Below are 16,150 nucleotides of genomic sequence, written 5' to 3'. Positions count from 1 at the left end.
GTATGTTCCCATCAATGCCAGCTTTGTTGGGACTGTTGGTATGTTTGCTCATCCCACCTAGCTTTCTCCACTGACCTAATGTTAGCTGTGTTAGTAGTAGCTTCTGTTATGGAAAATGAAGGTCTAAGGACATTTTAACCTCTGCAGTGTTTTGTTCCTCTCAAGCAGAGTTGAGGAGATGTGTTGGTGGTCTGTTCAGAGAAGGAAATCATCCTTTACCTCTGCTGCATCATTTCTTCCTTATCCCACCTGTGCCTGCTTGGAGACGTTTTCATTTATTCTTCTCTTGAAGCTGCATTTTGTTTGCCTGTGAAGCTCTTCGTTCTGGCTGTTGTAGTGGAGCAATACTCCTTTTAACCACAGCTGTAATTCTTACTGGGATGTAAGAGATGGGAGTATCTAAGGCTTTGTACCAGTTGTGGCTTTGCTACCTGCTATCATCATCTCAGAGGTTTGATGTTTTGTAGTACCAGTTAGCTGAAACAACAAAAAAGGTCCTTTTTCTATGTTATTGTGTTTTTATCACAGTAATGTCCTCTGGCAGAAGAGGAATTAAACACCTCTTTTCAGTCCTTTACAGTATTTTTGTTTGTCAGAGGTGGCTATTTTAGAGAATCAGTTGTTATAGAAAGTAGTTACCTAAATGTAATTTCTATTTTTAGATAAAATAATTTGTTTTTTCAGAAATACTGTGTGCTAGTTTCACTTTGCAAATCTGATCGGTTCTATTTAAATACAGATTTTGGAACATAGTCTTGAAGGTTTTAAAAACTGCCTCTCTATGTATGTAGACTTGGATGAGTTCAGCAGCTTCATCTCACTTGCAGAACTGTCATCAGCTTTGAAAGTTAGAGAAGTAATATTAGGAACTGGATTTCATCCATCATATTTTTTGAATCTGCCTTTCTTTTATGGTGGCAGTAAAATGGTTAAGCAAATATAGAGACAAGAATTTACTCACTACCTAGCTGAATTTTCACATCTGGTGTTCAGGGGAAACTGAACAATTTCAAGTGCTGGGTGCTCACTACTCCCATGGCTGATCTGTATTTTTCAAAATGCAGCTGATTACTTCACTGTCTGAAAGAGAACTGTCTGTCTAATTTTAAATCACAATGCTATATTTTTTAAAAATCTGAGCCTCTAAAAACTGCTCTTACTTCTTCACTCTGCCATAGGTAGATGTCATATTCAAAAACTGACTACAGGGAAGATGAACTTGTAAGGAAAAATAAAAGCCAAACTAGTTGTGAGATTTTTTTAAAATATTTGTCCTATTAAATATAAATGCATTTTCAATTATATTTGTCAGTCTTTGACCCTCTTGTCAGTGGGAATAGCAAAACCTCAATCTACTATGCAGGAATTTCCTCTTCTGGAAAAGCACTTATTCTGACTGGTTTTGGTTATGTGGAAATACCCCAGTTCTAACTTGATTTGCTGTCTTGTCTGGAAGAGCATAAAGCTCACAGAAATCACCTGTCTTAAGAATAAAGGAATTTAATAAAATGTATTTTCTGCACCTACTGATTTTATTTATGGCCAGCCTTTTTGTATTCTTATTTTCTTGTATATTCTTTGAAAATGCATCACATGTCAACAAGTCACTCTGCTTGGCTAGAATCATTAAGCAAGAGTGGAAACCTTGATCAGGAAGTGTTTTCCCTGATTTTCCCCAATTAATATGTAATTAACATATTAATAAAAGGGATATTAGTGCTTGTCTTTAAATTTAAACTTTTAAGTACCATTCATCTTTTCAGAGCTTTAGGATCTTGACATTCTCTCCCAAAGAATTAGAAAATTAAGTATTCTGCTCTTAATAGATGGAGGGATTTAAATTCTAAAAGTTACATTGTATAATATTGTAATAATTATTAACAAAAATATTAAAATATTGTATACTTAAAAAAAAAATACTTTAACAGCATGGGGTTTTGTGTGGTTGGTTTTGTTTGTTTTGTGTGGTTTTTTGTTTGGTTGGGGTTTTTTTTGTGAAGAACTTATTTACATGTATATACAAGAAAACTCAACCTCATATTTCTTGGAAGAGAGCAAGACAGATATAATTTCGAATAAGTATTTAAGAAATCCAGCCAGCCACTAAACAGCTTTATGCTGTACTTCCCTTGTGGTTCTGGCAGATTTACTCTTTTTTTTTTTGAGTAGCAGCATGCATAGTTTTTTTCCTCATCCAGGATCAGACTCTTGGTAGAAAAAAGAAATGAAGCTGTGTAGTAGAAAGAATACCTGATTTCTTAAAGCATTTATTAGGGGGAATTAATTTTACTTGCAAAGCTAATTCACGTTGGCTTGGCAGTGAGCACTGTTCTATCCGCTGAAAACAGATCAAAGAACTAGCTGTAAACAAAGGTTAATGATAAGATGCTGGAGGAGCTAAATGAGGAAACAATAGTTAGAATGGTATTGCAGGAGTTGGTTGGTGTTAAATTAGTCGACATGTAGTCTTCATTAATCTAAACCAAGAAATAAACAGCATTTTAATTACATTTATGAACTAGCTCAAAATTCAGAGCTGCTCTGAGGACAAATAATTAGAAGATATAGCATGTATGGGGAAACCATTAATGGCATTAAATTTAGTCTAATGCATAGTTCTACTCAAAGGAAATGAGGAGTAGAAAAATTTTAGGAAAGGGGTGCAATAAATCCTGAAAAAGACTTAGGACTTGATACATTTGCTCCTCTTGCAATGTGTTTTTTCTTTTTTTCAAGCTTTTACCTTATTTTGGTTGGTGAAAAAAATTGTAGGAGGAATTACCAAAAGCATTACATCATGGAAATTGCAGCTGCAAGAGCGAGCCAGGAAATCTATGGGCAAACCCCCTTGCAGGCAGTGTATCAAAATGTGGCTGAACCAAACAGCTTGCAAAGAAGGGAGGAAATGCTATTCAGAATGCTCATGTGCTAGGACAGTTAAGGCTTTCTGCCTTTCTAATTTCTAACTTCTCAATGTGGTAGTTAGAATGAAATTTGCATCTGCTTTTTTTGTTTGTTTGTTTTGTTTTCATATGGGTATGAAAGGACTGATTTCTGTCCCATCAGAGCCAGGGTGTTGAGTTTCGGCTTGTAACAAAATCCGTCAGAGAATGAACCATCTATTTAATTTTATACCGACCTTCTACTGGCTGTTACTTCTCATGTACTTGTATTCTCATTCTTCAGGCTTTTTAATGTACTCTTTTGTAATAAATCCATTCATAATAGTGCAAACAAAATATTTATCTGGAAGCTGGACCTTGCAAGTTCAAACATGTATCTTTGGATCTCTCAAAAGACATCAGTGACTTCGGTGCTTTGGGTTATTCTACTCTCATTATATACTGCTTATATTCCAGGGTTTTGATTAGAAAAAATGAAGCTTTATGTTTCTTTTGTGGTGCACCTCTACCAAATACTTAGCTGTAAGAACAATAAAAACAGGAAATTGACCTGTATTTTCTATTAAATATTTACTTAAAACAATTGTCTAGTTTTCTGTTTTCAACCAAACATTTCTGTAATGATGTTGCCTTGATGTGTAGAAACACTGGTTCTTACATATGCTTCACAGCTGGTGAAAGAGATGTATATACAAATAAGCTCAATGTTAATATTCCTTCAGGGTTTTTTTAACATTCTCTACCATCTATTAATATTCCTTTATTTTTTCCAGTCCACTCAAAGTAATTTTCTAGGTTGCTCTTAAAAATAGCTGGGGCAGAAGCAAGTGGAAAAAAAAAAAAGCCAGTTGCTGATAGACAATCTTATGGTTTGAAAGTTATGCAGCTGCGACAGGTCTTGCAAAGCTTAGCTACAGCTTAATTTGCAATCTTATTGCCAATATTTAGTGCTAATAGAGATGTGACACAATATGTGGTCATCTGAACCTTAAATTTGCTAGTAGTTCAAATGTCAAAAACATATTCAGAGATAGACAGTCATGTACCTCTATGAGGAAAAAAAAAAAATCACTGTTGCCTGTGTCTGTATTTGCTTTTTTATTTTATGTCTTGTCTCTTGTAGGCATCCCTGCTGTATCAGGCACTGCAGGCCTATAGGGACTACTTTATGAATATAATACTGACATATGATGGAGTACAGCTGAAGAATTACTGAGGCTCGAGTGCTGCCCTTGTCAAGTGATTCAGTTCTCGTAGTGGTCTTTGATTTTGCTGCACAAAACTTGCAGTGTGGATATCCCTGCTCCTGACTAGTTTACGATGTACGGCACAGTATTCAGGGTGCATTTTAATGTGACTGGGGTGTCATGTGAAATATGGTGAGCCATTGCATTACGTCATGGGGGAAATGTGCCAAGGGGATGGGTTACTTAGTACATTTTGTTGCTTTTGGAACCAGAGGTTCTTCAGTCGTTTGTCACTAGGACAAAAAATGGGGGAAGGGTTCCCGTGGAAGAGTTAAGGGCAAAGGCTTGAAAGTTTTGGTGGTATCTACATAAAAGTCCTGTGACTCCAGATAGTAGTGCAGACAGTCTCTGCTTGTGGCATGCCAAGTTCTTTGGGAACTATGCTTGGCGCAAATCCATTTGTGTATAAATCTCTCTTTTCCCCAGGGAGAGGAGAAAGTACTGCAAAAACTGGTATGAAGAACCACATCAGCTGGGACTCACCAGAACTCATAGAGGAGAAAATAAGTTTCTGTTCGTCTTTTAACAAATACACTGTTAGCCGTATCTGACATATGCTTTCTGTGTGTGTGTCTATCGGCTGCAATAGATAGACAGAGTAGATGGAGTCCCAGGCTGCCCGCAGCTGCCCTGTGCCACTGCATTCTTGTCTGTTGTACTGACTCAATTGTTTGTGCAGCTGTGCAGTAAAACTATTCTGCTGGAGCAGGGAAGACTATATATTTATAATTTGTCTATATATTATAATATTTATGCATTTGTTTGAGCAGCAGGCTATTTTTCAGCTGGATCAATTACCTTACTCATGACATGGCCTCCCACACAGCTCTTCCAGTGTACTAGGGAGCCAAAGCCCGGGAGAATGAGCCCAGCCACCAAACGCCTGGACTTGCAGTGATTGCAGAGAGGAGGGAGCAGGTCTGAAATGGAAATGAGAACATGTCAGAACCCCTTGCTGCTTATTCACACCTCTGAAATTATCATTATTCTCCATGTCCCTCCATGGAGAAAAGTTATGTGGCCTTCAGAATTGCTGTTGGTTTTTCTAACTTGAAAGGGAATGCTGGGCTAATTAATTATCTAACTTAATTGAGGTATGTTGTGTAACATATCACAGTAGTTAGTATACAGAGGTTGTGGTTGCATTAAGAGTATTTTAATATAATTTTTTCCCCCTGCGATTAGCCGCATGAGCAGTTTTTTAATCTGTTGTCTAGCAATAGTCTTGGCATCTAAAATCAGACTGCCCTGTCTATCAGAAATGTAGGAGACTTCTCTTTCGTAAATGCTAAACAGAATGGGGTAAATTACTGTGTGTTAACTGTGTAGTATTGCAGGTGGGGAGTTAGCTCTTGTGCAATTACTGCAAGGCTATTGGCATGTGGCAGTGCCATCCTGGGATAATTTAGCCCTCTCTCAGAGCTCTATGATTCCTAAAAGTGAAGCAGGGTAAAATAGTCTGATTGTGGAGTGTCAAGTCAACTTCATTTAGATTAAGATAAGTTTCTTAGCTTGGCTTCCAAAGGAGATGAATCATGCCCTCTTTCTGTCCCTACCCCTGTAAATCTAAAGTCTCTTGACCACTGTGAGGAAAAGATTATAAAATCTCAGGGAACTTCCATATAAATAGGTTCTGCCCAGGACAGGAAGGTGCTATTCGAGTTCCCTCTCAGGCAAAGGTTGCAGCACAATTTTTTTAGACATGAGAAAATTCATATGGGAGAAACAGATGTTATGAACTCAACAGAAAAACTATACCCAGAGCATGTCCTGTGAGCTGAAGAAGAAAGTTGTAAGAAACAGGACTTGTTACTGACAGGAATCATGGAATAGCTTGTTTTTGTTTTCTTTCTGACTTGTGATGCTCCCAGCATCACAACATGAAGCTGTAGTAACTCCTTAGTAACCAGACTGAAAGACTTTCAGAAATGCAAACCTGAAACGGTCCTGCAGGTGACTGGTGAGGCTGCAATTGCATAGGGAACAGTCAGGCTCCATTTTGGATGCCTGACTTGCTATTCTGAGTTGCTCTACGCTGTGCGATGCTGCTTAACTTCCTGCTGTTTTCAAGCTACTTACATGATCAGTCCTCTCCTCTTTTGAAGCAGCTGCTCTTGTGGCGTGCTTCCTTTCTGTCGGGAGAGTGCACAGTAACAAAGCCACGTTTTATTCCCTGGTGAGGGGATGTCTTTCTGTAAGTGTGTTAGAGCCCAGTGCCAGGAGAAGGCACTGGTCAACTGCTGCAAACTAGCCGGTCATTTTGTCTGCTCCAAACCATAGCTCTCTAACTCTGAGACATTTTGTGTCAAAATCTGCGAGGAAGTTTGAATTAAGATTGAAATGGAAGGACAAGTGAAAAGATAACTACCCTCCTTCCTTATTGATTGAAAAACAAAACAACAACCAAATTGCCTTCTCTGCTGCCTGTTAAATGCCTTTTTAAAATATGCTGTTCTTGTAGTTCTCCTCTAACTGCTGCTGCTTGCTTTTTATCCAGGAATCACTTGCTCCTACATGGGAAACCCAGATGTTTGCAAAATGTGAAGTAATACATCTTGAGTTGTAAACAAAAGAGAAGCCTGATTTCACCTGCCCCCCACCACGCCTTCTTTAATTTAACTAACCTTTCTCTAGTACCTGGGCAAGATTAGTGTTAGGCTGTTCAGGCTGAGACTTTGTTCTTGAGAAGAAACATGTTTGTCCCGAGCTTTCCTGTGAATGTCTCAGTATTATACTGATTTATGCTCTTCTGATGGAGGAGGTGAGATATGATGGAAGGATACTTTTAAAACTTCCAGCTGAGTGAGGCTGAGAGGAAAAAGGAGTAAAGGAGGTTAAGAAATCATTCATTTCAGTAACGCTGTGGTTTTTTGGTTCATGTCAGTGCATCTCAATAGGTTAGATTCATGTTTGGGAAAAAATGTGTTAAATTTCTTGGGAATTTCAAAAGCCATCATAGAGCAAACCTCAGATTTCCAGTTCCTACTGTTGTGCAACCAACAGCTGATTAGGTGGAGCTCCCACTGGAGCCTGTGGATGCTTTAGTTAATTGCCTAGAGGAGCTCTGAGGGATAGTGTGTGATATATGTATGTACCTGGTGCTCAGTCCTCAGATTCTTGCCTGGTTTTGGTAAAGAGACTGGTTTGAGTGCAGTGCATATGTTGTACATACTAATGCAGATTTGTCAGGCTGCTTGAAGTGTTGCAAATGAAAGAGCAGTCTTCATAATCTTTGTTTTGCTGTTGTCTGCATGCTTTTAAGTCTGTAATAAAAACACTGATTTAATATTTTCTTTCAGTCTCCAGAGGGTGCTGAAGGCAAGGATGCAGCAAAAGTAACTAAACAAGAGGCAAGTACATATATATATATATATATATATATATATTTAATTTGTTTTGGCATGTAATTATTTAACTGGAGATCTGCAGTCTTGTATATCAGAAGATTATGCATTTCTCTGGCACTTCTGGTGTGCTGTTTTCAGTGGGAATAAAGACAGTAAACCACATTTGCACTCTACCTGGCTTGATTTTGTCTTGGCGTACTGAGGATTTATACAACTTATTATTATTATTATTATTATTATTATTACAAATTATTTTTTTTTTTTAATTTTTATTATACAACTTATTAGTACACCAAATAAATTCGAGAAAGTTTTAGGGCTTTGATAGACAAACTCTGGTGGATCTTGTGGCAATTACGTAGTATGTTACTGCCTGGGACTGTTGCTCTGTCTCTAGTAGGTTGGCAGAAGAGGGTTAATGCACGCACCTCAGCCAGTCTACTTCAAAACTATTCTTAGCTTAAGTGACTGATGGGAGGGTGTCTTGAATTAAGATACCAGACTCTAAACTGGAGCAGCTGACACATTTGTGTGTTTTCTTTGACTGGATTTGTTTAAAGGACACAGTACATTCTGTCAGAGAAGGCAAGAAGACAGCTGGTGATATCTTGATATCCACAATAAAGTTTGCTAATTTGTTTTTTACAGCCCTTAATGTGAATTTAAAAAACAGGTAGAGAATTATAAGAATTTGTTTTCTTAGGTTGCCTGATTTTGTGGCAGACAAATTTAAATCAGGACCTTGAGAAGAGTGGGTGAATATTTAATTGCTCTGATTGTAAATCTTTGAGCATATTTGATCAGGAAAATAGCAAGTAAAGTATAGCCAGCTCTATGGTTTACTTGCATGTAAGGAGCACTTTTTCATAAGGTTCCCCAAGCAGGTTCTTAAAGAAACTAACTAGGATGGAAGATCTTTCTAAGAATTTCTAACATATAAACTTAGGAGAATAGAGGAGTGGAGGTTAATTTTCATAATGGAGGAGACTGTAAGTGGCGTATTGGAAGGATTTGTGTTTGAGCTTGTGCTGCTGAATATATTTGTTAATGATCTCTAGAAGAGGTACTAAAGAAATGACAAAGTTTGCTGAAGTTTACAAAAGTTGTGGAGGTAATCAGAGGTGAAAGAGGCTGAGAAGGCTGTTATGTCACTGATAAAAAAGTGATAAAATATCGAAAGAAATTCAATATGGAGAAATGCAAATTAATACAGAGGGAGAGGAGAAGACCCAGTGGTGGTCACCAAATGAGCTGTTAATCAGGGGAGAGATTGTAAAATCACAGTGAATAGTTACTAGAAAATGGCAGTAGTTCTAAACAGAAAGTAACTAAAACACAGGAAAAAATGCTAGAGGACACAGTAAGCATCAGTGTATCACAAGATTAATTTGTTGTGCTCTCGGATATGGGACTACTAAATGAAGCTCTCCTGATAGATGCCATGATAGAATTAAAAGGATACCAAGTACAGTGGGACAAATAGAGGATGTAGAGCAGCTTTTAAAAAAAGATTAACAACCCAAACTGAAAAAACCAAACAACACAGTTTTTCTAGGATTCTTCATCTTTTATATAATCGAGTTGTGATAAAATAATTAGTAACACAAAGAAAGGCAGTTAGAGAATTACTCTTCATGAAAGCCATAAACAAGAGAAATCTAATGAAAGTTAGAGGCAAGAAGTTAAAAGGAGAGACAGCAGAGGGGGAAGGTTTTGCTTTTTATTTTCCACACAGTGCATAATCCCATTATGGAGCTCATAGATGTCACAGGATGTTATGGAAACTGAAAGTGTAAATGAGTACTAGGTTATTAGACAGATTTGTCTAGAAAATAACCCTTGGGGACTATTTAAACACATGATGTGCATATGATATCCAGGTTGGAAAGTTGGCAACATCAGATTGCCAGAAGCTGGTGCAGTAGGAGAGTGCAAAGTGTTGTTCTGTCTGCTCCTTTTCATAGACTCTTTCTGTAGATGTTTGCTAGAGCGCCAGTGTCAAACAGGCTCGTGGGTGAGCTGCTAATTTCTGGGTTAGTACAGCTGTTTGGAGAGGACAAAGGTTCCCAGAGCACATGAAAATGTGACCTTTGCTGACTTGGCTCTAGTTCCCTCCTTATAATCAGATAACACAAAATCGTGCAAACTCCAAATGAGAATTAAAATTACTTACCTGTCAAGCATTTTTGAAGAACTTACGGTTTATGCTGACTTTCTTATGGCAAACAGGTCATGGAACAGGAACAGTTGGGAGGTAGGGAAGAGAATTATAACTTATGTAAATTGATATATTATCCCTTAAAAAGTAGATACTAGCAAAACGTTTCAGTTCCTAAATGTTAAGGGATAGAAATAATTGATTAAGAAAGCAGATTTGTAAAAGATGATACCTTGAGTGAGTTCTTTGATTACCTGACCAACTGAAATGCTTTGTTTATCCTGTTGTAAAATAATGCTAGGCTGCTTCTTAAACAGTTGATATGCTAAATTGCCAAGAAAAGAGAGGTTTACCTTTTTGCTGTTAATGATGCATAAATATTTCATAGCCGAAAATAGGTATTTTTTGACTTCTATTTTGCTGGATGCAGATTTGAACTATTCACTACTGCTTTCCACTAAGAATTCTTGAATGGCTCCAATGAACACAAATTACTGCATTCTTCAGATATTAACAAGAACTTTTTCCTGTTGCAGGATGCGCAGAGCTGTGTTTTTTCTGCTCAACTTAAATGCTTAATATGTAATTAAGAAGTATTTTTGATTCTCTTTTTAAGTTGAGTTATTTTGGATATTTGCTGCAGTTTAGTTCTCCCTTTGTTTTGGCCACAGGTGTAATTCTAGTTTTATGACATAGACCAGATTTTAACTCAGTTTATTAACCATGCTGTGTAACTGGATGAATCTGTTTTAATTAATACAAAAATACTGTAAACGAACTAACAAGCTAACAACTATTTTTAAGACTTCAGTAATAAATTTATGACAAAAAGCAGGATGAAATAAAATTTAATAGAGAAAGTGTGTTGAAGTGATAAAAAAGCTGGAGAGAAGCAGAATATCTGGCTCAAGTCTTTCCTTTTGAGATTTGTGTTTAAATAGAAGAAATAATTTCTCCCTCTCATCCTGCAGCTGTCTTTGTGCACCTGGGCTCTCAGAGCAAGTGTGTGGAGAACTGAGGAAGTGGAAGGACTTAGTTTCATGTTTTAAAATTTTAGCATACTGATATCCTCTAGAGAAGGATGTTAACTTTATTCACCTGTTAATCAGATGGTATTTGTACCCACTATTACAAGTAACACCTGCTAGATTCTAAAAACATAATTCTAAGTATGTATGAATGAGGTTCAGAGTCCTTTGCACAGGTAGTCAAGCTTACTGGATTTGTGAACCTTTCATAGAGGAAGGGCCTCAGAAGTAGTTGTAAAAGGGTGTGTGCCTGAGGTATTTAACTGCTGAGATTTAGATGTTGTAATTCCCTGAACAACTTTTATTTCTAACTTCCACATCACTTTGTCCCTTTAAAAATTTGAGTGTCCAAGGTGAGGAAAATGTGAATTGTTTGGCAATAGACATGTATAGTTTATGCTGTCCTATGAAATGACTGATACTATGTTGCTTTGGATACTTTTTCCTGTAAGCCTTTAAAAATGTTAATTTTTTTTCCCTGTAGCCCACGAGACGATCAGCAAGACTGTCAGCTGTAAGTATGTATAGTATCTCCTGGTATATTCTTTTCTAAGCACATATGGTTTCTCAGACCAAACAGGTTTTTTACATTTTGCTTGATTCCATTTTTATTCTTGCTGAGGGGTATTTGAGAACTCCAGCAATGAAGTTATCTGTGTTATCTTGGTTTCAGGTTTTCAGGTTGTTCTGACAAAAGATACATTTCCCCACTTCAGTGCAACACTGTCTGTTAGGTGCAGTATTGACTTTGTATCATTTTGCAGGCTGATGGTAGTTGTGGAAATGCAGCTACTTCTCTGGAAAGGAGGAGGAGCTGTTTCAAGGACTTCATTTGATGCCACTGCTAGCACTTGGTTTTAGTTCCTCTCTCTGTTAGAACATAGCTGACAGGCGGTTTTTTTCATAGTTACTACTAATCTTCATGTTTTACTCGTAGAATGACCCCCAAATTACTTTCACTTCTAGGTGAGTGAACTAATGCAAACAGGTGTGTACAGAGAGGAAGTGCATTTATGCATTAAGGTTTTTCAAACTTTTTATAGATGCATACTATTGAGCAGGAAGTAAGGGAAGGTGTAGGGTGGGGGGGGAAGCAGGGTGTGGAGGAGACTGACTGGCTTCTGGTGGTGCGCCTAACATGTTGTGCAACTAAAAATGTTTTATAGAAACCTGCTCCACCAAAACCTGAACCCAAACCAAGGAAAACAACAAAGGTAAATACTCTTTCTTTTTAGTTACCATTGTTTTAACCTATAGTAAGTAAGTATGTTCCTTCTTTACATTGCAAACAGTTCAATTCACAGCATTTTTTTTTGAGGCATGGGCTCCCCTGCCCTCTCTGCAGCTCCCTGCCCCCCCTCCCTGGAAAAAACCCACAAATTAGATCATTCTTTTCTTTTTGTTCCACCCCTTCCTGGCCTCATTACTGGCCCAAAGAAAATGTCTTGCCTATTTGATATGCAGACCATGTTAGTTTGTAGTGAATTGCTAGTTTAAGAAGAATTTTTACCTTTACTACACCTTTCCTGAAAAGTACAGGCTTGGTTGAGTAAACTCTACCTGAAACCTAGCAATTTCTACAAAAGCATTTGAGATTACTCTGTGTCATTCTCTTTCCTTGTCTAGAGGTGCAGTACTTCATTTTGTACTGAGAAACTCTTATCTGTTCTTGAAGCCTGGTTGTTGCTGAGAATGCACAATTATGATTAAAGGTGAAATTAAATATATTTAAATTGAATGGTTTAGGTTTTCTGGGCCAGTTACTGTCAAATTAAAATCTTATTAGTGTTTGAAATACCTTTTCAGGATTTCTGCATATAAATCATGTACTTCAGAAACTGTAGATTTATTTGCACCTAAGGGGAATGTTGAATAAGAGCAATTGCTTTATTGGAAAAAAAAGCCCTCATGCTGGACACTGAGTCTAGCACTCCTCACACTTCCATTTTTCAAGTCCTTTTATTGTCATCTCAGTTGGGCAAGTGCCAGGATACAAAGTCCACATGTGAAAGGAAAACTCTTGACTTCAAACGCTGTGTGATTTATCAAATAAAATTACCAGTAAAGTCTTGCTGAGTCCATCCTGCTCCCCTCTTAAAAAGAGTATTAATAAAGAAGGAAATGTGGTAGCTTCCATAGCTTCGCGTACCTGTGGGATGAGCTCAGTGTTATGGACTTGGTCTAAGTTGCATGAGAGACATTGGAAGCTTATGTCAGGTGACTCAAATCCTTTATGACATTACTGTAAGTAACTTTTTAATACAGTAATCTTTTTTTCCCAAACCCTAACTGGATCACATTTTAAGGAGTATATTAATTCTGGCCTCCTAAACAGAAAACAGCAAGTGTGTACTCTGGACTTGCTAGTAAACAATGGAAGATGGTACAGACTTGAGATAATTTTGTTAAAAGCTTGCATGTTATGAATTTACAAAGTCAACTCCTTAGTTTGTTCTTCTGTAGGTAAAGAGTTAGTACTATGCTCATACCACTAGTAAACTTCCAAATTAAGCACCACAGCTGCTATGTAACATTGGAGCTGAGGGGTGGAAGGAGTAATTCAGGCTGCCCTGGAACTGGGATTACTGGTGCTCTCACCTCACTGTCCCACTTCTGTGTGGGGATTGGTGGGGAAAGGTAGTTAATGAAGGAAGGCAAGCCTTAATATCCCTGTTCACAGCTATTATTGCCATTTTGCATGGAGAATTCGGAGCAAATGATTGCATGAAAGATAGCCAGTGTTTATCAGAACGACTTTAAATATTAATGTAAAATTGTAAATGCAATACCATTTAAATTTTTTTCCCATTGCATTTTAAATACTTATGTCTCTGCTAACCTTTAGATCACAAACATAAATAAGTACATAGAGAAAGAATTCATGAAAAAATAGTAGACTTCAACACAGGAATTAAGAGCAAATCTCAAAATGAAACTTTGGCTGTTAGAATAGTTCCTTTTGATAAATTTTCTGCTTTGTGTTGCTGCAGATGAAATTTTATTGGTGTTTGCCTCCCTAGCGTGTTGGCTGGTTCTTTCATTGACGTGGAATGACCATCACACACGCTATCAATGTAACAAAAGGAGAGCCAAGGAAAAAACTTAATTTTTAAAATCTAATTTAATATTTTATGTTAATTAAAAATGTAGTGCTGTAGTTACACAAACAGTGTGGTGTTTGTGCTTGGCTCAATAAGCTTTCAATATACTATAATTGGATTTGTTCACACAGATATCCTGTATGCACCTCATAGATCAGCTCTACCAAAATAGTCTGATATGGTTTTGTATCCCTGAAAAAATTAGCAGAAAAACGAAAGAAGCAGACACCACCACTTTCTAGGAATTTGAGTCTCTGTACAACTTATGTGGATTTACAGTTTCCCGATAGCCTTTAGATGGTTTTCTGTTTCAGTCCAGCACATGCAGCTTGCCAAGACTTGCTGTTTAGTTCATGTGAAAGTTTTTTTGATAAAGATGCAAGGTTCTGGCTACTCATACAACATCTATGGCCATGTTTTTAATCTTCTGTCAGAAGGAACCTGGGACAAAGGCCAGCAAAGGTGCTAAAGGGAAGAAGGATGAAAAGCAAGAAGCTGCAAAGGAAGGTACTACACCATCTGAAAATGGTGAAAATAAAGCTGAAGAGGTACTTTCCACACATACCTCCTGCTGATTGAATCAGTGTTTTTAATTATTCAGCCTTTCAGACATTGTTAGCATGTTCATAATGTTTCTTTTTATTGCCCATAATGTTATTGCAGATTCGCATCTCGCTCAACTGTTAGTGTTTCAACATCCAGAGGTGCCCCACCCAGCACACTGTCAGTAAAAGGGCAGATTGAAACAGTGAAAGTTAAGGGTGCGGTAGAGCATTCAGCATGTGTGCAGTGAATAGAAACAGGTGGTAGTGTGGTGCTTTTCAGTGTGAAGGATGGAAGCTGACAGGTAAGGCTTGTATTGCTTTTGAAAAGCTGGGAGCGATGAGTTGAGAAGTGTGTGACTGTACCTGTTCCGGTTGTGTAAATGTCGTATGGACACAGGTTTGGAACTGAGCTGTTGCAAGAAATCGAAGGAGTAAGGATAGCTTGGGTATTTAGGTACACAGTAGAAATTCACCGTAGTAATTTAGTTTCTTTCTTTCTTCTCCACAGGCTCAGAAAACTGAATCTGTAGGTGACAAGAATGAATGAAATACCATGAGAATTTTGGGTTGATTTTATGTACCTCTTGGACAACTTTTAAAAGATATTTTTATCAAGTATTTTGTAAATGCTAATTTTTTTAGGACTATGATAGTTGACATATTAAACTGTATATGAACATTTCCCTTCTCATAACAGTGCTTTTAGAAATTCCCGTTGTTGCCAAGTAATATAAATATCAACTTAATATTGCAAGGTATGTGTAAAATTGGATCAGCATTCCATACACTTGCTTTAAGAAATTATGTCTTGTGCATATGGTGATGTTTTTACTGTGTGTATTTGGATTTTTCATGCAGTTTTTCTAGAGCAATAATCAGTGGTGCTTTTGTACTTAGGTATTATGTGATTTTAATGAAACATGGATAGATGTGGCCACCTGCTGACTATTTTGGGTTCTTTTAATGGATTAAAATAAAAGGTCTCCTTGCCTGCAAAACTAAAGACTCCTAATGTTTTCTCTAAATCTGAGGAATGCCTTACTCATATCTTTGACTGTTACAAGGAAGACTAAATGATTTAGTAACAGTTGTTTTGCATGTGGTGTTTGCTTTTTTTCGCTGATGTCTGATTAAAAACCACCCACACAGGAGTAGCAAACTGGGATTTTCAGTGGCCTACAATTTAAGGGCCTCACAGATAAATTCTTCATAGATACAGTCATCAGATACACTGTCACAGGGTGAGTAGAGTTGCCATACTCTGTCAGGATATTGTGTCTTCAGTGAGCTATCAGTACAGAACAAATTCCTTGATTCATAGAGACATACAGCAATTTAAAAGTAACTTTGTTTCTCCCCCACTCTCTTTTCATTAATGTGCATTGTAGTCTATGGAAAACTTTCTCTCTATCTGTAGCCTCAAATTTAATATAAATAGTAATTACTGTTCTGCTTCAGCTGAGGACAGTTGTTAATACATTGAAATCGCTGTTAAACAGTGCTATATATTTGGTACCTGGTAGAAATGGAACAATGAAAGTTTTTTTGAGGTGATTGTGGTGATGTGGTAGATTAGCTAATGATTTTTTAGTGTCCATGTTTCAACTCTGCAGCTCATTCTAAATACCTTTTATGATTTTTCTCCTTCTCTTTTCTCTAGGGGTCCTGGTGTTTCTATTGTTACTTCTGGGATGGGAGGGGTGAAAGAAAAGATGTTCCCTGTTCTTCAGTAGCATTGATTTGTATTGCTCAAGTGGTAGCCATTATGTCTGAGGATACTTTTTGCTTGTTTAAGTCAATAAATAAATGACTGTTGCCTGA

The 16,150-nt window shown here is 37.3% G+C and overlaps 1 protein-coding gene across 3 annotated transcripts in view; it reads left to right on the top strand.

The window, feature by feature from the left end:
* Positions 1-16,150, top strand: part of HMGN3 (high mobility group nucleosomal binding domain 3) — a 23,362-nt gene extending 7,212 nt beyond the window's left edge. The window contains exons 2-6 of one of the 3 annotated variants that reach the window (XM_032104884.1): positions 7,450-7,500; positions 11,168-11,197; positions 11,850-11,897; positions 14,219-14,291; positions 14,838-16,150. In XM_032104884.1, coding sequence (XP_031960775.1) covers positions 7,450-7,500; positions 11,168-11,197; positions 11,850-11,897; positions 14,219-14,291; positions 14,838-14,851 — 216 coding nt within the window. In that variant the 3' untranslated portion in view covers positions 14,852-16,150. The other 2 variants (XM_032104882.1, XM_032104883.1) reach the window with 2 other exon arrangements.

Source organism: Corvus moneduloides, chromosome 3 (assembly GCF_009650955.1).
Source record: "Corvus moneduloides isolate bCorMon1 chromosome 3, bCorMon1.pri, whole genome shotgun sequence".
Taxonomy (NCBI): Eukaryota; Metazoa; Chordata; class Aves; order Passeriformes; family Corvidae; genus Corvus; species Corvus moneduloides.
This window is presented reverse-complemented; position numbering and strand designations above follow the sequence as displayed.